General features: G+C 45.0%; 1 protein-coding gene across 2 annotated transcripts in view; it reads left to right on the top strand.

Annotated features, from left to right (window-relative positions):
- Nucleotides 1-17,648, top strand: part of TEX2 (testis expressed 2) — a 110,098-nt gene that overhangs the window by 40,869 nt on the left and 51,581 nt on the right. For both annotated transcript variants that reach the window (XM_018065357.1, XM_018065356.1), the window contains exon 2: nt 1,647-3,303. In XM_018065357.1, coding sequence (XP_017920846.1) covers nt 1,672-3,303 — 1,632 coding nt within the window. In that variant the 5' untranslated portion in view covers nt 1,647-1,671. The remainder of the gene's footprint in view (nt 1-1,646; nt 3,304-17,648) is intronic.

Raw genomic sequence — 17,648 nt, 5'->3', positions numbered from 1 at the left:
CCCCATTACCTCCAAACAAACACAGGTTTACTTTTCCTCTTGTTTTATAGTCTTAGTTACTAGCATTTTGAACCTGAGTGTTTGGTAGAAGACTTAAATATAGGAGTGCTTCAGATTAAAGGAGCAGGCAGCATAATGTTGATTCTATGGCAGATTACCAGGGTAAGTATCAGATTGGGTTGTGTACTATCACCTGTAAACATAAACATAAGAGTTTGAGATTTGGAAAGTCTCAAAGTCATTGGTCGCTCATTTGACAGATGAAGATTCCGAGACCCAGAGAGGTCTTGGCTTGTTCAAGGTCCCACCAAGTCAGCTGGAGAAGGATCAGGTGTCAGAAGCCTTGTTTCCTGGCCGCTAGGCTGCCCTTTCCTCTCTTCCGTGATGCCGCGCTCATGCCGGCCCTCACCCCCAACACCCACCCTCCGCCCTGGACGTGGAGAATAGACCCCTGTGTGAGGACACACCATGCCCACGCTCATCTCCATGCCTTCGTCCCTTCTTTCTAATCAGGCCTGTCCTGCCACGGCCTGCCGCCAGTTTAAAGGAGCAGGCAGGTGTCCTGCCTCCCATGCTGCTCACCCTCCTCAGAAGGCCTGAGGTCACTCCTCAGGTGCATCGCAGCTACTCTGATAGTCATGCTTTCCAGATGGTGGCGTTCATTTCCTTCTGGTAGGACCTGTCATGATGCCTGGTTTCCTATAAGTGGGCCTCAAGTGAATGGGGAGTGGGGGGTGGTGCCATGCACTGGGTGTCACAGGTAGGCTTGGCTTCTTTTGCTTTGCTGCCCAGCTTTTTGGGTGTCTCTTATCTCTATAGCGACTAAGCAACGTCGCCTCCGTGTCTCTCACCCCAGCTCTTAGCAGAGTTCTCAGTTGGTGGTAGGTTTCAGCATTGAGACTTCATTTTCCTGCCCTTGGATTCAGCTGAAAATATAACTTTGCTTTATCTTGAAGTCTTAGAAATGGTCATGTCTTCATGGCTGCCTAAATACTCTGGCCTTAGGATACCTACCATTTGGGAAATAAGCCAGCCGGTCACAGCAGTGAGTTTTCAGATGTCCCTTGCCACCCTTGGTTACTCTGCTACTTATTTGCAGTGGCAGCCTATATGAGCATTGGTGGGAGACGCAAGCCAAATAATTGTTAGGATTGCTGTGAAAATTGCAGTGAAAGCCATAACCCTCCAGGATTCGCTTTTTATAGCCGGAAAGCCACTGGTGAAGTTTTTGTTCCGAGATCCTCAAAATCACCAGGATGCTGCATTTTATCCTGTGGGAGTTCTGAACTAATGCTGGTAACAACTGTCACGCAGGTCTTTCAAGCCTTGCAGTATAGAATTACTGATAGAAATGGGCCAGTTAACAGGGAGGAAACAATTACTTAGATGTTGTGAAGGAAGACAGGTTGTATGGCATTTATAACACGGGTGGGTAGTTTGCTTATAAAAGAGAATGCCTCGCTGGAATTTATCTGATGAAAATTAAACCATTAAACCTGCTCAAGTGAGAAAGGGTGGCCATCTGCCAGGTAAAAGCATAATCACCATTTAGAAGTGAGCCGTAGCTGCGCTCTGGTCCACACAGGACAGCGTCTCCCATGGAGAAAACACTTTCTGACTTCTGGTTTTTCTCGCTGTTTTCACAGAGCCTGAGCCCTTGTGAAGCCGGCAATGACAAGTCTGAATGGTCGCCATGCCGAGAAAACCCTTGACATGCCAAAACCATCAGCCCCCAGAGTGCACGTGCAGAGGTCCGTGTCCCGAGACACTATCGCCATCCACTTCTCGGTGTCTGGGGAGGAGGAGGAGGAAGAGGAGGAGGAGTTCCGGGAGCTCCTGGAGGAGGGGCTGGACGACCAGGGCGTTGTAACGGGGCTCGAAGCCAAGGAGGACCTCTACCTGGAACCCGGGGGTGGCCATGACCCCGCCGGCGCCCAGCTCATCCTGGCGGATGGCCTGTCGGTGTCCCCCGCCGTGGTGCCCGTCTCCGAGAACACCGTAAAGCTGCTGGAGCCCCCTGCTCCGGCCGCGCAAGTATTCGGTACAGTGCCACTGGCTCTGTCCCCGGGCTCGTCCTCGGCGGGGCCCTTAGCTAGCTCTCCCAGCGTGTCCTCCCTGTCCGAGCAGAAAACCAGTTCTTCCTCCCCGCTGTCCTCGCCTTCCCGGTCGCCCATCCTCTCATCCAGCGCCTCGTCCTCCACGCTTTCCAGCGCCAAACCCTTCCTGAGCCTCGTGAAGTCCCTGTCTACCGAGGTGGAGCCAAAAGAGTCCCCCCACCCGCCCCGGCACAGGCACTTGATGAAGACGTTAGTCAAGTCTCTGTCCACCGACACGTCCCGGCAGGAGTCCGACGCCGTGTCCTACAGGCCCCCCGACTCCAAGCTGAATTTACACCTGTTCAAGCAGTTCACGCAGCCGCGGAACACAGGTGGGGATTCCAAAACTGCACCCTCTTCCCCTCTGACGTCGCCTTCCGACACGCGCTCCTTTTTTAAAGTGCCCGAAATGGAGGCCAAGATCGAAGACACTAAGCGACGCCTCTCGGAAGTCATCTATGACCCTTTTCAGCTTTTCAGTAAAATTATAGGGGAAGAAAGTGGCAGCCACAGGCCCAAAGCCTTATCTTCAAGTGCTTCCGAGCTCTCCAATCTGTCCAGCCTGAACGGTCACTTGGAAAGTAATAACAACTACAGCATCAAGGAGGAGGAGTGTGACTCTGAGGGGGAGGGCGTGGGGAGCGACCCCGGCGTCCCCAGGGGCGACCACCCACAGTCCTCCGAGGAGCCTGCGAGAGAGGCTGAACTGAGGAGCTCCCAGGGGAGTGGGCTGAAGGAGGGAGGCCCGAAGACCGGCTCCCTGGTTCTTGAGAAATGCTCTCTGTCTGCCTTAGCGAGCAAAGAAGACGAAGAGTTTTGCGAACTGTACACCGAGGATTTTGACCTGGAACCGGAGGGGGAGAGTAAAGCTGAGAAGCTCCCAGAAGGTCCTCTCAAGCCAGAGGGGCTGGCAGACGATGGCCCAGCTCTGGAGAGTGACCACGAGGTGGACTCAGCTGCGCAGCAGCTGGAATTACCTGTCAAGACGCTGGGCTGCTTTGTCCTGTGCGTCTATGCGTACCTCATCCTCCCTCTCCCGCATTACGTGAGCGGACTCTTTCTGGGCATTGGCCTTGGATTCATGACTGCAGTCTGCCTGATTTGGTTTTTTACACCACCAAGTGCTCATAAACATCACAGATTACATAAACATCTACAACACTGGAACCCAAGGTCTCTGGATATCAAAGAACCTGAGATCCTAAAGGTAAGCCTCTCTGCAGCTGCTGGCTGGCAGCCAGCCTCATTGTAGATCTGACTGTATCCTTTCAGTTCACTGTCTCCGCAAGTGTTTGCTCAAGCAGTGTTTCTAAAACTTTGGAATCTCCAGGCACCCAAAAGACTTGTTTGGTAAACCTCATTCTAGCTCCCGCTTTGCCAGTTCACCAGGTAGCTTCTCAAGGATCTCGATGGCTCTGGAGCTTTTCTAGTAGCATTTCCATTCGTTTCTATTTCGATCTCTCTCTGAATTTGCCAGGCATTTGCTGCCTCCTGAGGATTCATGGTAGCTGAGTCTGTTAGGATTAAATATTCTTGAGGGTAGCGCTTCCCTGGTGGTCCAGCGGTTAAAACTATGCTCCCAATGCAGGGTGCTTGGGTTCGATTCCTGGTTGGGGAATTACATCTTGTATATTACAGTGAAGACTTGGCACAGCCAAATAAATAAATAAATAAATAAATAAATTTTTTTTGAGAACCTGGAGCAGGGTTAAAGACTCCCGAAATGCAAGAGAAGGGAAGGAGGAAGAGAAGACAGATTTTAATGTCAGGATTGGGCTGCTGCACGCTGCTCTGTGCACAGTGGGGCCTGGGCTTGAGAAGGAGGCATTACCTTTCTGTGCCTGTCAGATTTTAGGATTTGGACCTCCCAAGGGGTGCCTGAGGCAATTCATTGGAAAGAAAATATTAGAACTTCCATTTGTATTTATTTCCACGTATTTAAAAAGTTTCTGGTGCTTCTATATGTTTCATAATATACACAACTGAAACCATAGCTGTAGCTTATATAGGTCATAAGTTAAGCACATATACATTTTTTTTTGTATATATATTTTTTAATTTCAGTAAAATACACCTAACAAAATCTACCATCTTGACCATTTTTAAGTGTACAGGTCAGCAGTATTATGTTTAATATTCATTCACACTGTTGTACAACCATCATCACCATGCACCTCCATATCCTTTTCACCTTTTAAAACGGAAACTCTAAACCCATTAAACAGTAAAACCTCCTATTTTCCTGGCTATTGCCTAGCTCCTGGCAACCACCATTCTACTTCCTTGGTTGTTTTTTTTTTTTTTTAATATTCTAAATATGTCATATTAGTGGAATCACACAGTATTTGTCTTTTTGCGACTGGCTTGTTTCACTTAGAATAATGTCCACAAGGTTCTTCCATGTTGTAGCATATTGCAAAATTTTATTCTTTTTTAAGGCTGCTATTGTATGTATATGCTAACCACATTTTGCTTATTTCTTCATCTGTTGATGGGCACTTGGGTTGTTTCTACATTTTTGCTCTTGTGAGCAATGCTGCTATGAACGTAGGTGTACAAAGAGATGTTTGAGACCCTACTTTCGATTCCTTGGTTTATGTACCCAAAAGTGAAATCGCTGGATTGTATGGTAATTCTAGTTTTAATCTTTTGAGGAACTGCCGTACTATTTTCTACAGTGGCTGTACCATTTTACATTCTCACCAGTAGTCCTTGCTGACACTTGTTATTTTCTGATTTTTTGATAATTCAAAGCTTGTTTGGTTTCTCTCTTAACAGGTTTTTCCTCCTCTCTGTTTAAATGGGTGCTCCAAAAAAGAGCACCATGGTCTCTATTTACTGCAAAACAAAAACCCCGCAAAACAAGGGGAAGAACTCTCAGAGCGCAAAATACTGGTTGTTCTGCTGTATTTTTTAATTTAATAACCTTTTCCCCTTATTTAAAAAAATGCATGATCAATGTTTAAAGATACAAAGAAAACCCTAAGGAAAAAATTATTCTTTATCACAGTAGTGGGAGGGAATTATAGTTAATACAATATATAATATATACATATATTATGTGTACATATATATATTTTATACATATATATATACACATGTATATATATATATTTGGTATATATCCTTGTTTTTTTCTACATTTCTGCAAATATGAGTACATATATCACACACGAACTCTTTTGATTCAATGGGGTCATATACAGACATCTCACAGATATGGGTTCAGTTCTAGACCACCACAATAAAACAAAATATTGCAATAAAGGAGTCAGATGAATTTTCGGTTTTCCAGTGCATGTAAAAGTTCCATTTACACTATACTGTCGTCTGTAAAGTGTGCAATAGCATTCTGTCTAAAGAAACAGTGTATGCACCTTAATTTAAAAATACTTCAGGAGGCTTCCCTGGTGGTCCAGTGGCAAAGAAGACTCCCATGTTCCCAGTGCAGGAGGCCCAGGTTTGATCCCTGGTCAGGGAACTAGATCCTTCATGCTGCAACTAAGAGTTGGCACAACAACAAAAAAGATACTCGGTGCCGGAACTGAAGATCCCTCATGGTGCCACGAAGATTGAAGATCCCATGTGACTAAGACCCTGCGCAGCCAAATAAATAAAAATACGTCATTGCTCCCCACCTTTGTAAATCTACTGTACTTCCATAAAATATATATTTTTTTAAAAAGTTATTACTGAAAAAATGTCAGCCATCAGCTGACAGCGCATGGCTGCCACAAACCATCAATTTGTAAAACACACAACATCCGTGAAGCTCAGTTAAAGCAAAGCACGGTAAAATGAGGTATGCCTGTGTTCCGCAGTTCAACCTTTTTTTTCCCCCTTTCACATGGCAATATGTTATGAGAGTGTTTCTTTTTTAAGAGAAGCTGGTGCTCAGTCTTGAGGCTGTGACACACTGAAGTGTAGCATTCATGTAAGAAGTGGAGCAAAAGTGATCATTATGCTTGGTGGCTAAGCTTTTTCCATAAGGGTGGTGCCGCGTCTACCTGAATTACATGCCCTGTAAGTAAGTTAGTGCTAACTTTAGCAAAGAAAAATGCTGCTTACGTTGCTTCCAGTGCCTAATGACTGACTGCAGTATTCCGTTTAAACTGATTTGAGCTCTTAATTGTCTTGGGAAGATTTTAATTTTAATCCGTCGGTCTTTAGTGCTGAGACTACAATTTACCAAGTTTTCTACTAATTAGTCAAGAATTTACTAACTACACAGAAAATGCCAAAGTTATGGCACAGTGTGGTTGCTTTGATCTGATAATGAAACAGTAAAGGCAGCACTATGAAGCTGAGCACCGACAGGGGGCCTGGCTGAGTGTTGGGTATAGCATCTCATTTAATCCTCACCACAGCCCTCTTCAGTTAGGTAACGTGCTCATGAGGATGTGCACGCACAGAGAGGGTAAGTTACTCACCCAAAGTCACACAGGGGGCCCAGGCAGGACTGAATTTTTTTTTTTTTTTTTTTTTAAGGAAGGTGTTTTACCCTTGGTCCCTGTGATAAATATATTTGGATTTTCCTTTCAGAGAACAAATACTTCAGTGCTATCATGGATTGACACCTGTAATTCAAGAAAATTGTACGTTGTAGCTTGAGGTCTTTTGTTTGGTGCACAGGGCTGTTTTTAGACACCTGGCTAAATACATTCTCTATTTTTAAAGGGGCCACTACCAAGAATTGGAAGGGTAGGATGTATGTTGCAAGTTGAAGATTTCAAATGCAACTGCGCTTTGGGCTTGATTAGTTTTACTGAGTAGGAAATCACACTCTGGGGAAGCATTTTAAAAAGATGACGCTTTAGGGACATCCCTGGTGGTCCAGTGCTTAAGAATCCACCTTGCAAAGCAGAGGACAAGGGTTCAATCCCTGGTCTGAGAACTAAGGTCCCACATGCCAAGGAGGAACTAAACCTGCATGCCACAATGAAAGATCCTGCAGGAAGGAATTTCCTGTGTGTCACAACTGAGACCTGACGCAGCCAAATAGGAACAAAAGAGACACTTTAAAACATTCAGCCGTGTTGACATTAAATTTAGGGCACAATGTTGTGATAAGAAAAGGATAGTATAATAGAGCCTAACTTTGAGCAGCTGTCCTCTGTTCCATTTTCTCATTGGACATTGTGCTTTCTGTATGAGGTAGGATAACATTTGCTGTTGTAACAAATTAGAAGTCTGCTCCTTGCCTTCTTAACAGTCCAGTGTGGGTGTTCCTGGCAGTGAATGGGGGCCTATGTTGGTTAGGAGCCCAAGTTCCTTCCATCCTGTGGCTCGGCAAACTTCTTAAAGAGCTAAATAGTAGATATTTACCCCAACGCCAGGTGGCACAGTGGTTAAGAATCCACCTGCCAATCAAGTAGACCTGAGAGATCCTTGGGTTGGGAAGATCCACCAGAGGAGGAAATGGCAACCCACTCCAGTATTCTTGCCTGGAAAATCCCATTGACAGAGGAGCCTGGGAGGCCACGGTCCGTGGGGTTGCAAAGAGTTGGACGTGCCTGAGCACACACACAGAGTAAATATTTTAGACTTCTGGCTCTGTTTCTGTTGCAGCCCACTTAGCTCCTCACTGTAGCGGAAAAGGAGCTGTAGGCCATATGTAAGTGAATGAGTGTGGCTGTGTTCCAAGAAAACTTCTTAGAAACAGACCTTGGGCCCAGGTTGCGGACCCCCGCCCTAAGTTATTAGAGTTCCTTGCATCCAGCTGGCAGAAGGGGAAAGAGAAAGCAAAGAGAAGGTATACCTCCTTAAATGCCTGGACCCAGACATGACACACATCACTTCCATTCACGTTCCGCTGGGGCGAGCTAGTCCCACAGGCCCTCCACAATGCTAGAGGCCCTGGGAAATCTAGGACTCCATGGGGCAGCTGCCTCTCTGCAGTGGTTCTACACTATGGAAAGGGTGAAAGTGTTAGTCGCCGAGTCGTGTCCAGATCATTGTGACCCCGTGGACTACATGGACTGTAGCCCACCAAGCTTCTCTGTTCATGGAATTATCCAGGCAAGAATACTGGAGTTGGTTGCCATTTCTTTCTTCAGGGGATCTTCTCAACCGAGGAATGGAAACTGGGTCTCTTGTAGTACAGATTCTTTACATTCTGAGCCACCAGGGAAGCCCCTTCCCACTATGGAAAGAGATACCTAAATTTTGAAGTCACAGCTAGCCTTCTCTGCCTCACTTTCATAGAACTTATCAGAGCTATAGGTGTCTGTTTGCTGTCTGTCTTCCCTGGACAGCATAAGCTTCATGAACGCACAGGCCGTGGCCATCTTGTTCATCACTGTGTCCTCAGCCCCTGACATGTACTAGGCACATGTTAAGTAATTGTTGGGTGGATGGATGGATGGAAGGATGGATGGATGAATGAATGAGGTTTTAATCTGAAAATGTGGGCAGTAAGTTAATATTGACCCTGTCATCTCCCTAGGAAGTTGCTTTTTTAAAAATCCCTGACACTTGCATTTTTGGGGAAAAACGTTTAGTCAAGCTTTGAGGGGGCTGATTTATGTTGATATATGGCAGAAACCAGCACAATATTGTAAAGCAATTATCCTCCAATTAAAAATAAATTTAAAAGATTTGAGGGACTTACCTGATGGTCCAGTGGCTAAGAGTCCATGCTTCCAGTGCAGGGGACCCAGGTTTGATCCCTGGTCAGGGAGCTAGATCCTACATTCCCACATGTGGCAACTAAGACCTGGCATAGCCAAATACGTATTTTTTTTAAAGAGATTTGATAAGAGTGATCTTTCAAGAAGATAAAAAATAATTACAATAAAAAGTACAGCTTACGGAGAGTTTTTCTGTTTTTCCCCAGCAGTGGAAAAGCCAGGATGGTCCATCTTTGACAGGGCTTGAAACTTGATGTTTGCTGCTTAGAAATCGCCTGGCAGCAAGCCTGCTGTCCTCTTACCAGTGCTCATTCGGCGAGTGCAAGGGGAGTAAGGAATGAGGAATGCATGCCAAGTCGAGCGTTGGAGAGATGGGGATGGTGGCGTGCTCTCCGTTTCCACTCCGCCTCCAGATGTGTGGCTTTTAAAGTGGTGCAGAAGACGGGCCTTGGTTTCTTTATAAAGCAGTTCTGTGAACCTGTTTCTAGTGGGAGTTGAAAGAGTCACTTTTTGAAAAATGGCTAGTTTAGGGGATTCATCAGCGGGTTTGTTTCCTGTGCATCTGATGCTATTTAGTTAGTTTTTATAAAGGACATGATGCAGTTCTTAAGGGCAGGTATGGAACATTTTTTAAGCATTCGGTAAGACAGGAGACTATAAAACATCATTCTGTGATAGAATGTGCTAGTACAGAGGCCCAGCCCCTTGATCTGCAGACTGCCTGCTCTTCATCTGGAAGCCCCCAAACCCGTCAGGCAGGAAGCTTGGTGCTCGGGACTGTTTTAGGAACCAGTGTGGTTTTAAACCTCTGACCCACAGAAGTTCTCATCGATGGGCCCAGGAAGTCCTTGCAGCCTGGACTGAGAGCTTGGTTTCTCTATTGGCCTCATAAACAATTCAAGGAACACTGCAGTTTTTCTTTGATGTGCCATCACATGACAAGGAAAGGGAGGAGAAAAGTAAAGCTTTTCTGTACTTTATCCAGGTGGTTTTATTATTCCAGCCACACTGCAGGCATTTGTATTTAAAAACGACACTGCAGCAGTGATGAGTATGTGGGATGGTGAGCCAAAAAGACTGCTTTACAACCAAGCTGTAGCTGTTCTCAGAGACTGTTGTGGGGCTAGACCTCATGATGCTCTGCCACCACCCACCCCAAGCCCCGCCAGTCAGCAGCTTTGCTGTCTGGAACAGAAGCAGTGGCGAAAGAGCTGTCGCAATGTACACAGGATAATTCTCAGAACCTTCTCCAAGGCCTGCTTGTTCTTAATGATGGGAATTCATAGCTGATGCGAAGCAGAGAATAGGAAGAAAAAGTTGCTACCTGCATTCATAATAAAGCGACATGTGGGGGACCTCCCTGTTGGTCCAGTGGCTAGGAGTCCACGCTCCCAATGCAGGGGGCTTGGGTTCGATTCCTAGTCAGGTAACTAGGTCCCACATACCACAACTAAGAGTTCGCATGCTGCAGCTAAAAGATCTTGCATGCCGCAGCTAAAGATGCCACCTGCAACTAAGAGCCAGCACAGCCAAATAAAACAAAGTGACATGTGAGCACATGAAAGCCGGGGAAGACCCAAATGTTAGGAGAAGCTAATGGGACTTAAAAGCATGGAGGGCTGGGTAAGTTAGCTCCAGGTGGGGCCTTGTGCGTGCCACTGAGTCCAAGGGCATCATTGTGGGCGACACCCCTAGGCAGTAACCTTCCAGGAGTTTTACTTTGTGTGACTAGCTAGATACCCTGAACCAGGGGCCCTGGGAAAGAACGAGAGAATGAGGCATCTCATATTCGCACTTGGGATGTTTGCCTCGCTGAGCGTTCTTAAGCACGTTGGATGCTCTTTCTTCTCCAAGATTGTATGACCAACAGTGTAGAGTCAGACTCCATAGCCTCAGGTTCCCCATCTGCATACTCTACCAACTGTGGATCAAAACTATCTGAATACAATTCCAGAAAGTTTCAAAAAGCAAAGCTTGAATTTGCTGCATGCGGGCAACCCACATGCCAGCAACTATTTACACTGTATTTCCAACTATTGACGTAGCGTTAGCACTATTTTAGGTAAGATGATCCAGTGGCTAAGACTCCATGCTGCCAAGGCAGGGGGCCTGGGTTTGATCCCTGATCAGGGATCTAAATCCCACATACTGCAACTAAAAAAAAAAAAATCCTGCATGCTACAACTAAGACCCAGCTCAGCTAAATTAATTGATTAAGTTTTTAAAAAGTTTCTGAGGAGGATGTGCATACGTCACATGCAGATACGACACCATTTATATAAGGGGACTTGAGCATCTATGGATTTTGCTGTCCGCGGGGGTCTTAGAATCCTCGGTTGCTTAGGCACGATTATATTCAGTGACATTCTTGCACACAGAGTTTCCACATGTCCATAATGAGATGCTTCCTAAAGATTTTGAAAGGCTCTGGGTTTATGTCTGAGTGTATGACTCATGTAATTGTAAATTATATTCATGAGTAAAGTCTTTACCTCAGACTTATAAACCACCTGCAGAACCCAGCAATAGGGTGTTGCTTTCCATAGTGATGACCTGTTTTAGAAAGATATGGCCTATAGGTTGACTAATACTACATTTACACCATTGCCAAACTCACACATTAATTTTGGAGAACCTTTTTTCCTTGGGTCATGTCACATTTAGATATTGTCACATTTAGATATTTAATAAGAGGTATGTTGCTGTTCAGTCGTTAAGTTGTGTCTGACTCTTTGCAACTCTATGGATTGCACACACCAGGCATCCCTGTCTTTCACTGTCTCCCAGAGTCTGCTCAAACACATATCCGTTGAGTCAGTGATGCCATCCAACCATCTCATCCTCTGTTGTCCCCTTCTCCTTTTGCCTTCAATCTTTCCCAGTGTCAGGGTCTTTTCCAATGAGCTGCTGCTTCTCATCAGGTGGCCGAAGTGTTGGAGCTTCAGCATCAGTCCTTCCAGTGAATATGTAGGATTGATTTCTTTTAGGATTGACTGGTTTGATCTCCTTGCAGTCCAGGGGACTCTGCAGTCTTCTTCAATACCAGAGTTCAAAAGCTTCAATTCTATTAAGAGGGATAGGTTTTTATAATTGCGTTCCCTAAATACAGGCTGTGATTTTGACATAAAAAAGAATACTTTTGTAGGGAGAACATTATCAATTTTGAGAAGAAATTCTAACTTGTAACTTTAATCTCAATTTCATGCAATTCTTTCTTTTAAGAAATTAGAGTGAGCAAAGCTTACGGCAAAAACAACCTCATTACATTCAGCCGAAAGAGACTCACTCGTTGCATACAGCCAGAAAAGGTTGCTCTTGGTTGGTCTCTTCGAATTCTCAGTACAATGAGTATAAGAAATTAAAAAAAAAAATTTTTTTCCCACATTGTATCTAACTGAAAATACCCTGCCCCTGAAATATGTCACTTACATTTTTCTGTCTGGCTTTTATAATCACGGCTATTTCCCAGTGCCCTTGTTGCTAGGAGAGTTGGTCAGGTGAGGTCTCAGTGCAGACTGTCTCACTTACCCCGTGTTTTGAGTTGGTTGGAGAAGCTGTGTGGAAAATGCCTCTTGATTGCATAGGAACAGTGGCAAGGATGTCAGGCTACCCTGGAATGATTTTTTTTTTCATCTTCTTAATGTCTTATTGTAGGAAATTTCAAGTATACTCAAAAGTAGAGGGAAAAGTATAATGGATCCCCCTGAATCCAACACTCAGCGTCAATAATTATCAACATTCTGCCAGTTTTCCTTTTCACCTATTAACTTATGGCATGGCTAAACCATAATCCTGGTCCACCTACATGTAACTACAGTTTGTAGCATTACTTACTTGGGAAAATGCATCCTGAATTCCTGCTCGGTACTGGAGGACCAACCTTTATGGTTTTGTTCCAGGTGTCATCTAGGAATGAGCAGAGAGGCGTGGGCATTATGAGTCTGAGGTTTCTCAAATCATGCGTGTTTTTTTTTTTTTTTTTAAGAAGAGTAAGGTTGCAATGGTACCCCACTCCAGTACTCTTGCCTGGAGAATCCCATAGACGGAGGAGCCTGGTGGGCTACAGTCCATGGGGTCGCTAAGAGTCGGACACGACTGAGCGACTTCACTCTCACTTTTCACTTTCATGCATTGGAGAAGGAAATGGCACCCCACTCCAGTGTTCTTGCCTGGAGAATCCCAGGGACGGAGGAGCCTGGTGGGCTACAGTCCATGGGGTCGCTAAGAGGTGGACACAACTGAGCGAATTCACTTTCACCTTCATGCGTTGGAGAAGGAAATGGCAATCCACTCCAGTGTTCTTGCCTGGAGAATCCCAGGGACGGGGGAGCCTGGTGGGCTACAGTCCATGGGGTCGCTAAGAGGTGGACACGACTGACGCGGCTTAGCAACAGCAAAGATGTTAACCATGAAAAAATATCAATGCTAGACATATTTTCCTGTCCAAATTTTATGTGTCACGTAAAGGAAGATACAAAACCCATCGAAGATTGCTCTTACTGTGCAATAATTAGCCTTTAAGAACTAGCTTTTTGCCATTCCCCCAAAAGCAAGAGATTATAGGCAGGCTAGCCCCAGCATATGAGCATGCTGGCCTCTAGGTGCCCCAGTGGCCCCTGTGAACTCTGTTTCATTCTGTCTCTGCATTCAATAGTCTCCAAAATATGTTGCTGAAGACACAGTCCAAGAAGAAAATATTACAGTTTCTATTTGTGTATGTATTTTTATTCTTTATCTGTAATAAAGTAAATAAGCTTTCCTAATATTTAACATGCAAATGGCCATTTGTTGACCTTTGGTCAATATCCTTGGAAATTACCAAGAAGACTGTTTGAAATATGGATTTACATCCATTATCATTAACAGTGAGCCTCACCCTAAAGTGTATATATTGAGCCTTGATGTGTCAGCTGAAGATAGTACAAAGCTGTTAGAAAGTAATAATAACTAAGTTAGTAAAAAGGCTAATTATTAAATATTTCATTTTTTGCTCTTTATTGCTGTTTTTAATTTTTATAAAAGCTGTATTTTATAAAAGTTGTATTAGAACATGTATGTATTGATAGTTTACAAGTAAATGTATATACTGTGAGTATTCTCAAAAAAATTTAACTGATAGGATGTGTGAGCTAAAGCTGATTTACTAATTTATTTGCTTGCTAATCTGTTTTATAATTTCAACACTTGTTAATATGATTTAATGTTTATTGTGTATTGACATAAATCAGACCTTGATTATTTCATTGGTTCATCTGATATTCAGTGTTATTTTTCTAATGTACATGGTTGTTATCTCCTACCTGTATCCCTGTCTGCCAGTGCAGATACCTGAATTTGCAAGCTGCCCCAAAAGATAGGAAAAACTAGGGTGACAGCCATTCTCCCAGGCTGAGACTGTGGCTTTAACCCTGACTCCAGTGTGTCTGGTGACACTGCCTTGAAGGTGACCTTGAAGCCAGCAATCAGAGGATGCGGACAGTATTGATGCTGGTGCTTTCCTCCCTTAATGGACTTTTAATTTTTTTTAAGTTAGTGTCTTCAAGCAGCATTTATTTTGAATGTTTTTTTGCTTGAGCCTGTCATTCATAGTGTGAGTTCTGTGTCCATAGTAGGTCTATCCGTCTTTTGTGGGTAAAATCAGATTAGCATCTAAACTTTAGCAGACTGTTCCTGCCATATTCTCTAAGTCCGTGATCTATGATATTCCGTTTTAACTGATGACTCTGGTTCTAAACCATTAATACATCGAAAAGGGTTGGAGCCTGGCAAAGTGAAAATCCTGCTTATGTTTTAGTCTGGGGGACAAAAGAAAAATAGCCACATTTTTGTGTGCTTCAGAGATGATTTCAGCGGCAGGGGCCTCCGGTCCTGGCTCTGATCTTATGTTTAGGGTTTGCTCCTTCTCTGAAAGACAAGATGAAGGAATGACGCAGGGGCAGGCAGCCTTGCGGTCAGCACAGCTGTGTGAGAGCGGGATGTCGGCCCAGGCACTCCACACACTGAAGACAGAGATCCCCATTGCTTCTTCAGGCCAAAGCGCTGGTGCATTTCTCCAGTCAGCTCAACATCAAGCTGACGAAGAGAGCATTGGCCTTGACCTCCCGATTGGCGCTGTAACTGAAAGTAAGCACAGTAGTAGTTCTTCCAGAGTTTATTATTTTGCAAAAGGTTAATTGTAGCTTTTAATCTTCTCAAGTATTAAATGAGCCCCTTTATAGATTGTGGTTTGTACTTGCAGCCAGTCACAGCTTATGAATCCAGCAGAGAGTTGAAGAGAAACCCCTGACCTTTTACAGCTGGGATCACAGGACTAGTCTGTGGGCCATACAGTTGCAGACCAGCTGACTGCAGTCATTGTCCCCCCCAGCGGCCAGCCCTGTGTCTCCATGCTGACAGTGCCAGCGTCAGAAAAAAACAAGGCTTGTCTAAGACTCTCTAGTGTGGGTTGGGAGTGTCTCTGAGTTCTTTGCATGCATGCATGCTAAGTCGCTTCAGTCATGTCCGACTCCTTGTGACCCCACAGACAGCAGCCCACCAGGCTCTGCTGTCCACAGGATTCTCTAGGCAAGCATACTGGAGTGGGTTGCCATTTCCTTCTCCACTGAGAAGTTCTTTAGTTGAGCTGTTGAGATGGAATGAGTTACTAACTGTATCTGTTTCCCTTTATTCCCACCCCCATGTCCCATAACAAAACAAAGTTGGAGAAAGATCTTACTTGGTAAGCAGTTCAGGGTTCAGAACTTTAGAAGAGCTGAGCAGCAGACAGTTGGTCACTATATGGGGAACATGATAAAGGCCCTGGAATTGCTGTGCTGCTCACGAGATTGGATATTTGGCAGCTTTGGTCTGGAAAGTCTATGTATAGCTTTATCCAGGGAGTAGGTCAGGCCCCAGGAAAAAGTTAGCTGATTGCTGGCATCAGAAGGCAGTCTTGGGACTTCTGGTGGTGCAGTGGTTAAGACTCCATACGCCCATTACAGGGGATGCAGTTTCAATCCCTGGTCAGGGAACTAAGATCCCACATGCCACACGGTGAGGCCAAAAAAAATAAAAATTAAAAAAAAGAAAAAAATATCATATTTTGGGACTTTTCTGGTGGTCCAATGGTTAAGACTCTGAGCTTCCACTATAAGGGGGTGTAGGTTTAATCCCTGGTCAGGGAACTAAGATCCTATATGCCACACACACAAAAGCAGCAGTCGGAGTTTGTACTGGGTAACTGCTTTCTGCATGGGCAGCCTGGATTCAGGTTAGTAGGAGTGCGTTCAGGGGCAGAACGGGGAAGAGGAGAGTGATAGTGCCTGGCCACCAGTTGACCCAGGCCTCCCAACGGCCAGTCTGCATCCTGGATGCCTGACAGTGTGGATCAAGTAGCAGCTCATGTGATTCTCTTGGGGTTTCCTATCAAAGCTTGTGGTGTTCCAGAGAGCCCTCCATGGGAGTGGGGACATCTGGGCTCCAGTCACAGCACTGCTTTCTCTGATAAGTATTAGAAAGTGTTAGGTGCTCAGTCGTGTCCGACTCTTCGCAAGCCCATGGACTGTAGCCCTCCAGGCTCCTCTGTCTGTGGAATTCTCCACGCAAGAATGCTGGAGTGGGTTGCCATTCCCTTCTCCAGGGGATCTTCCCGACCCAGGGATCAAACCCGGGTCTCCTGTGTTGCAGGCAGAATCTTTACCATCTGAGCCACCAGGGAAGTGGCTAATTCAGTTTCCAGTCTGGAAAGCATTAACAGTGTTCACTCTTTGGTGTCTTTCTGAGTTGCTTCTTCTCTTATTCTGTGCTCTTTGATGCAATTACGGTTTGATTTTCCTCTTTGGGAACAGTGACCAAGTCTTCTACTTCAAAGTAAACCCTGCAGCCCCTGCGCTTAGTAGGATCTCAGCTCATTCCTTTGCTTCTCTCCACCTGAGCAGCCACAACTGTGCCTACAGGCTATGACGGGCACACCAACCTGTCCTGCTTGCTTGTGCTTTACAGATTTTATTCAGTGCTCATAGCCACCCTCTGAATTAGGCTGCATTTATGCAGTCAGTCGACAAACGTTTGTTAACAACTGTGATTGTCTTGTGGAGACTTTAGTTAAGTAAACCAGGCAGTAGTGAATGAAGGATAAAGGTAACAAAGAACAGCGTTTAGGGAATCTGGGAAGCTCTCTGGGAAAAGTGATATCTTTTCCATGACCCAGGGGTCGGGCAGATGTTAGCCAGGCTGAAGGTGGGGTTGTGCCGTGGAGATGGGTTAGGAGCCCAGACCTCAAAGGCAGACAGACTTGGTTTAAGTCCCAGATTTGCCGCTCCACAGACCGCTTTAAAAAAAAGAAAAGCCCACTGGCTAAGCAAATCACTTAACCTGCCTCACCACTTTCCTTACCTGCAAATTCTTAGGGAATTGGCAGAAGGAGATAATTCATGGGAAGGCCAGGATCATAATGTGAACTGAAATGCCAGCTTTTATAATGAATACTAATATTAGCCTTTTAAACATCATATGTGTATGATTTGTTCCTTTTCTACATGCAGACTGTACCTCAGTAAAGTACTGGTGGGACTTGGCTGGTGATCCATTGGCTCAAAGTCCAAGCTCCTAGTGCAGGGGGCCTGAGTTCCATTCCTGGTCGGGGAACTAGATCCCACATGCCCCAGCTCTAGATCTCGAATGCCATGACTAAGACCTGGCACAGCTAAATAAATAAATATTTTTAAAATGAATATATTTTTTTAAAAAATTAAGTACTGTTAGTGTGGAGAAAGTCATTCTGGCATGAGCCTAGTGGGAGGTGGGGACAAGGGAGGCATGAAGCCGGGAAGACATGCCAGACCCTTTTACAGGTGAGAAGCCGAGGGTCTGAGGCTAAGCATCCTCTAGCCAGGCGGTCAGTGATCAAGCCAGGATCAGAACCTAACTGTGTCACACTCTAGGT

This window comes from Capra hircus, chromosome 19 (assembly GCF_001704415.2).
Source record: "Capra hircus breed San Clemente chromosome 19, ASM170441v1, whole genome shotgun sequence".
Taxonomy (NCBI): domain Eukaryota; kingdom Metazoa; phylum Chordata; class Mammalia; order Artiodactyla; family Bovidae; genus Capra; species Capra hircus.
This window is presented reverse-complemented; position numbering and strand designations above follow the sequence as displayed.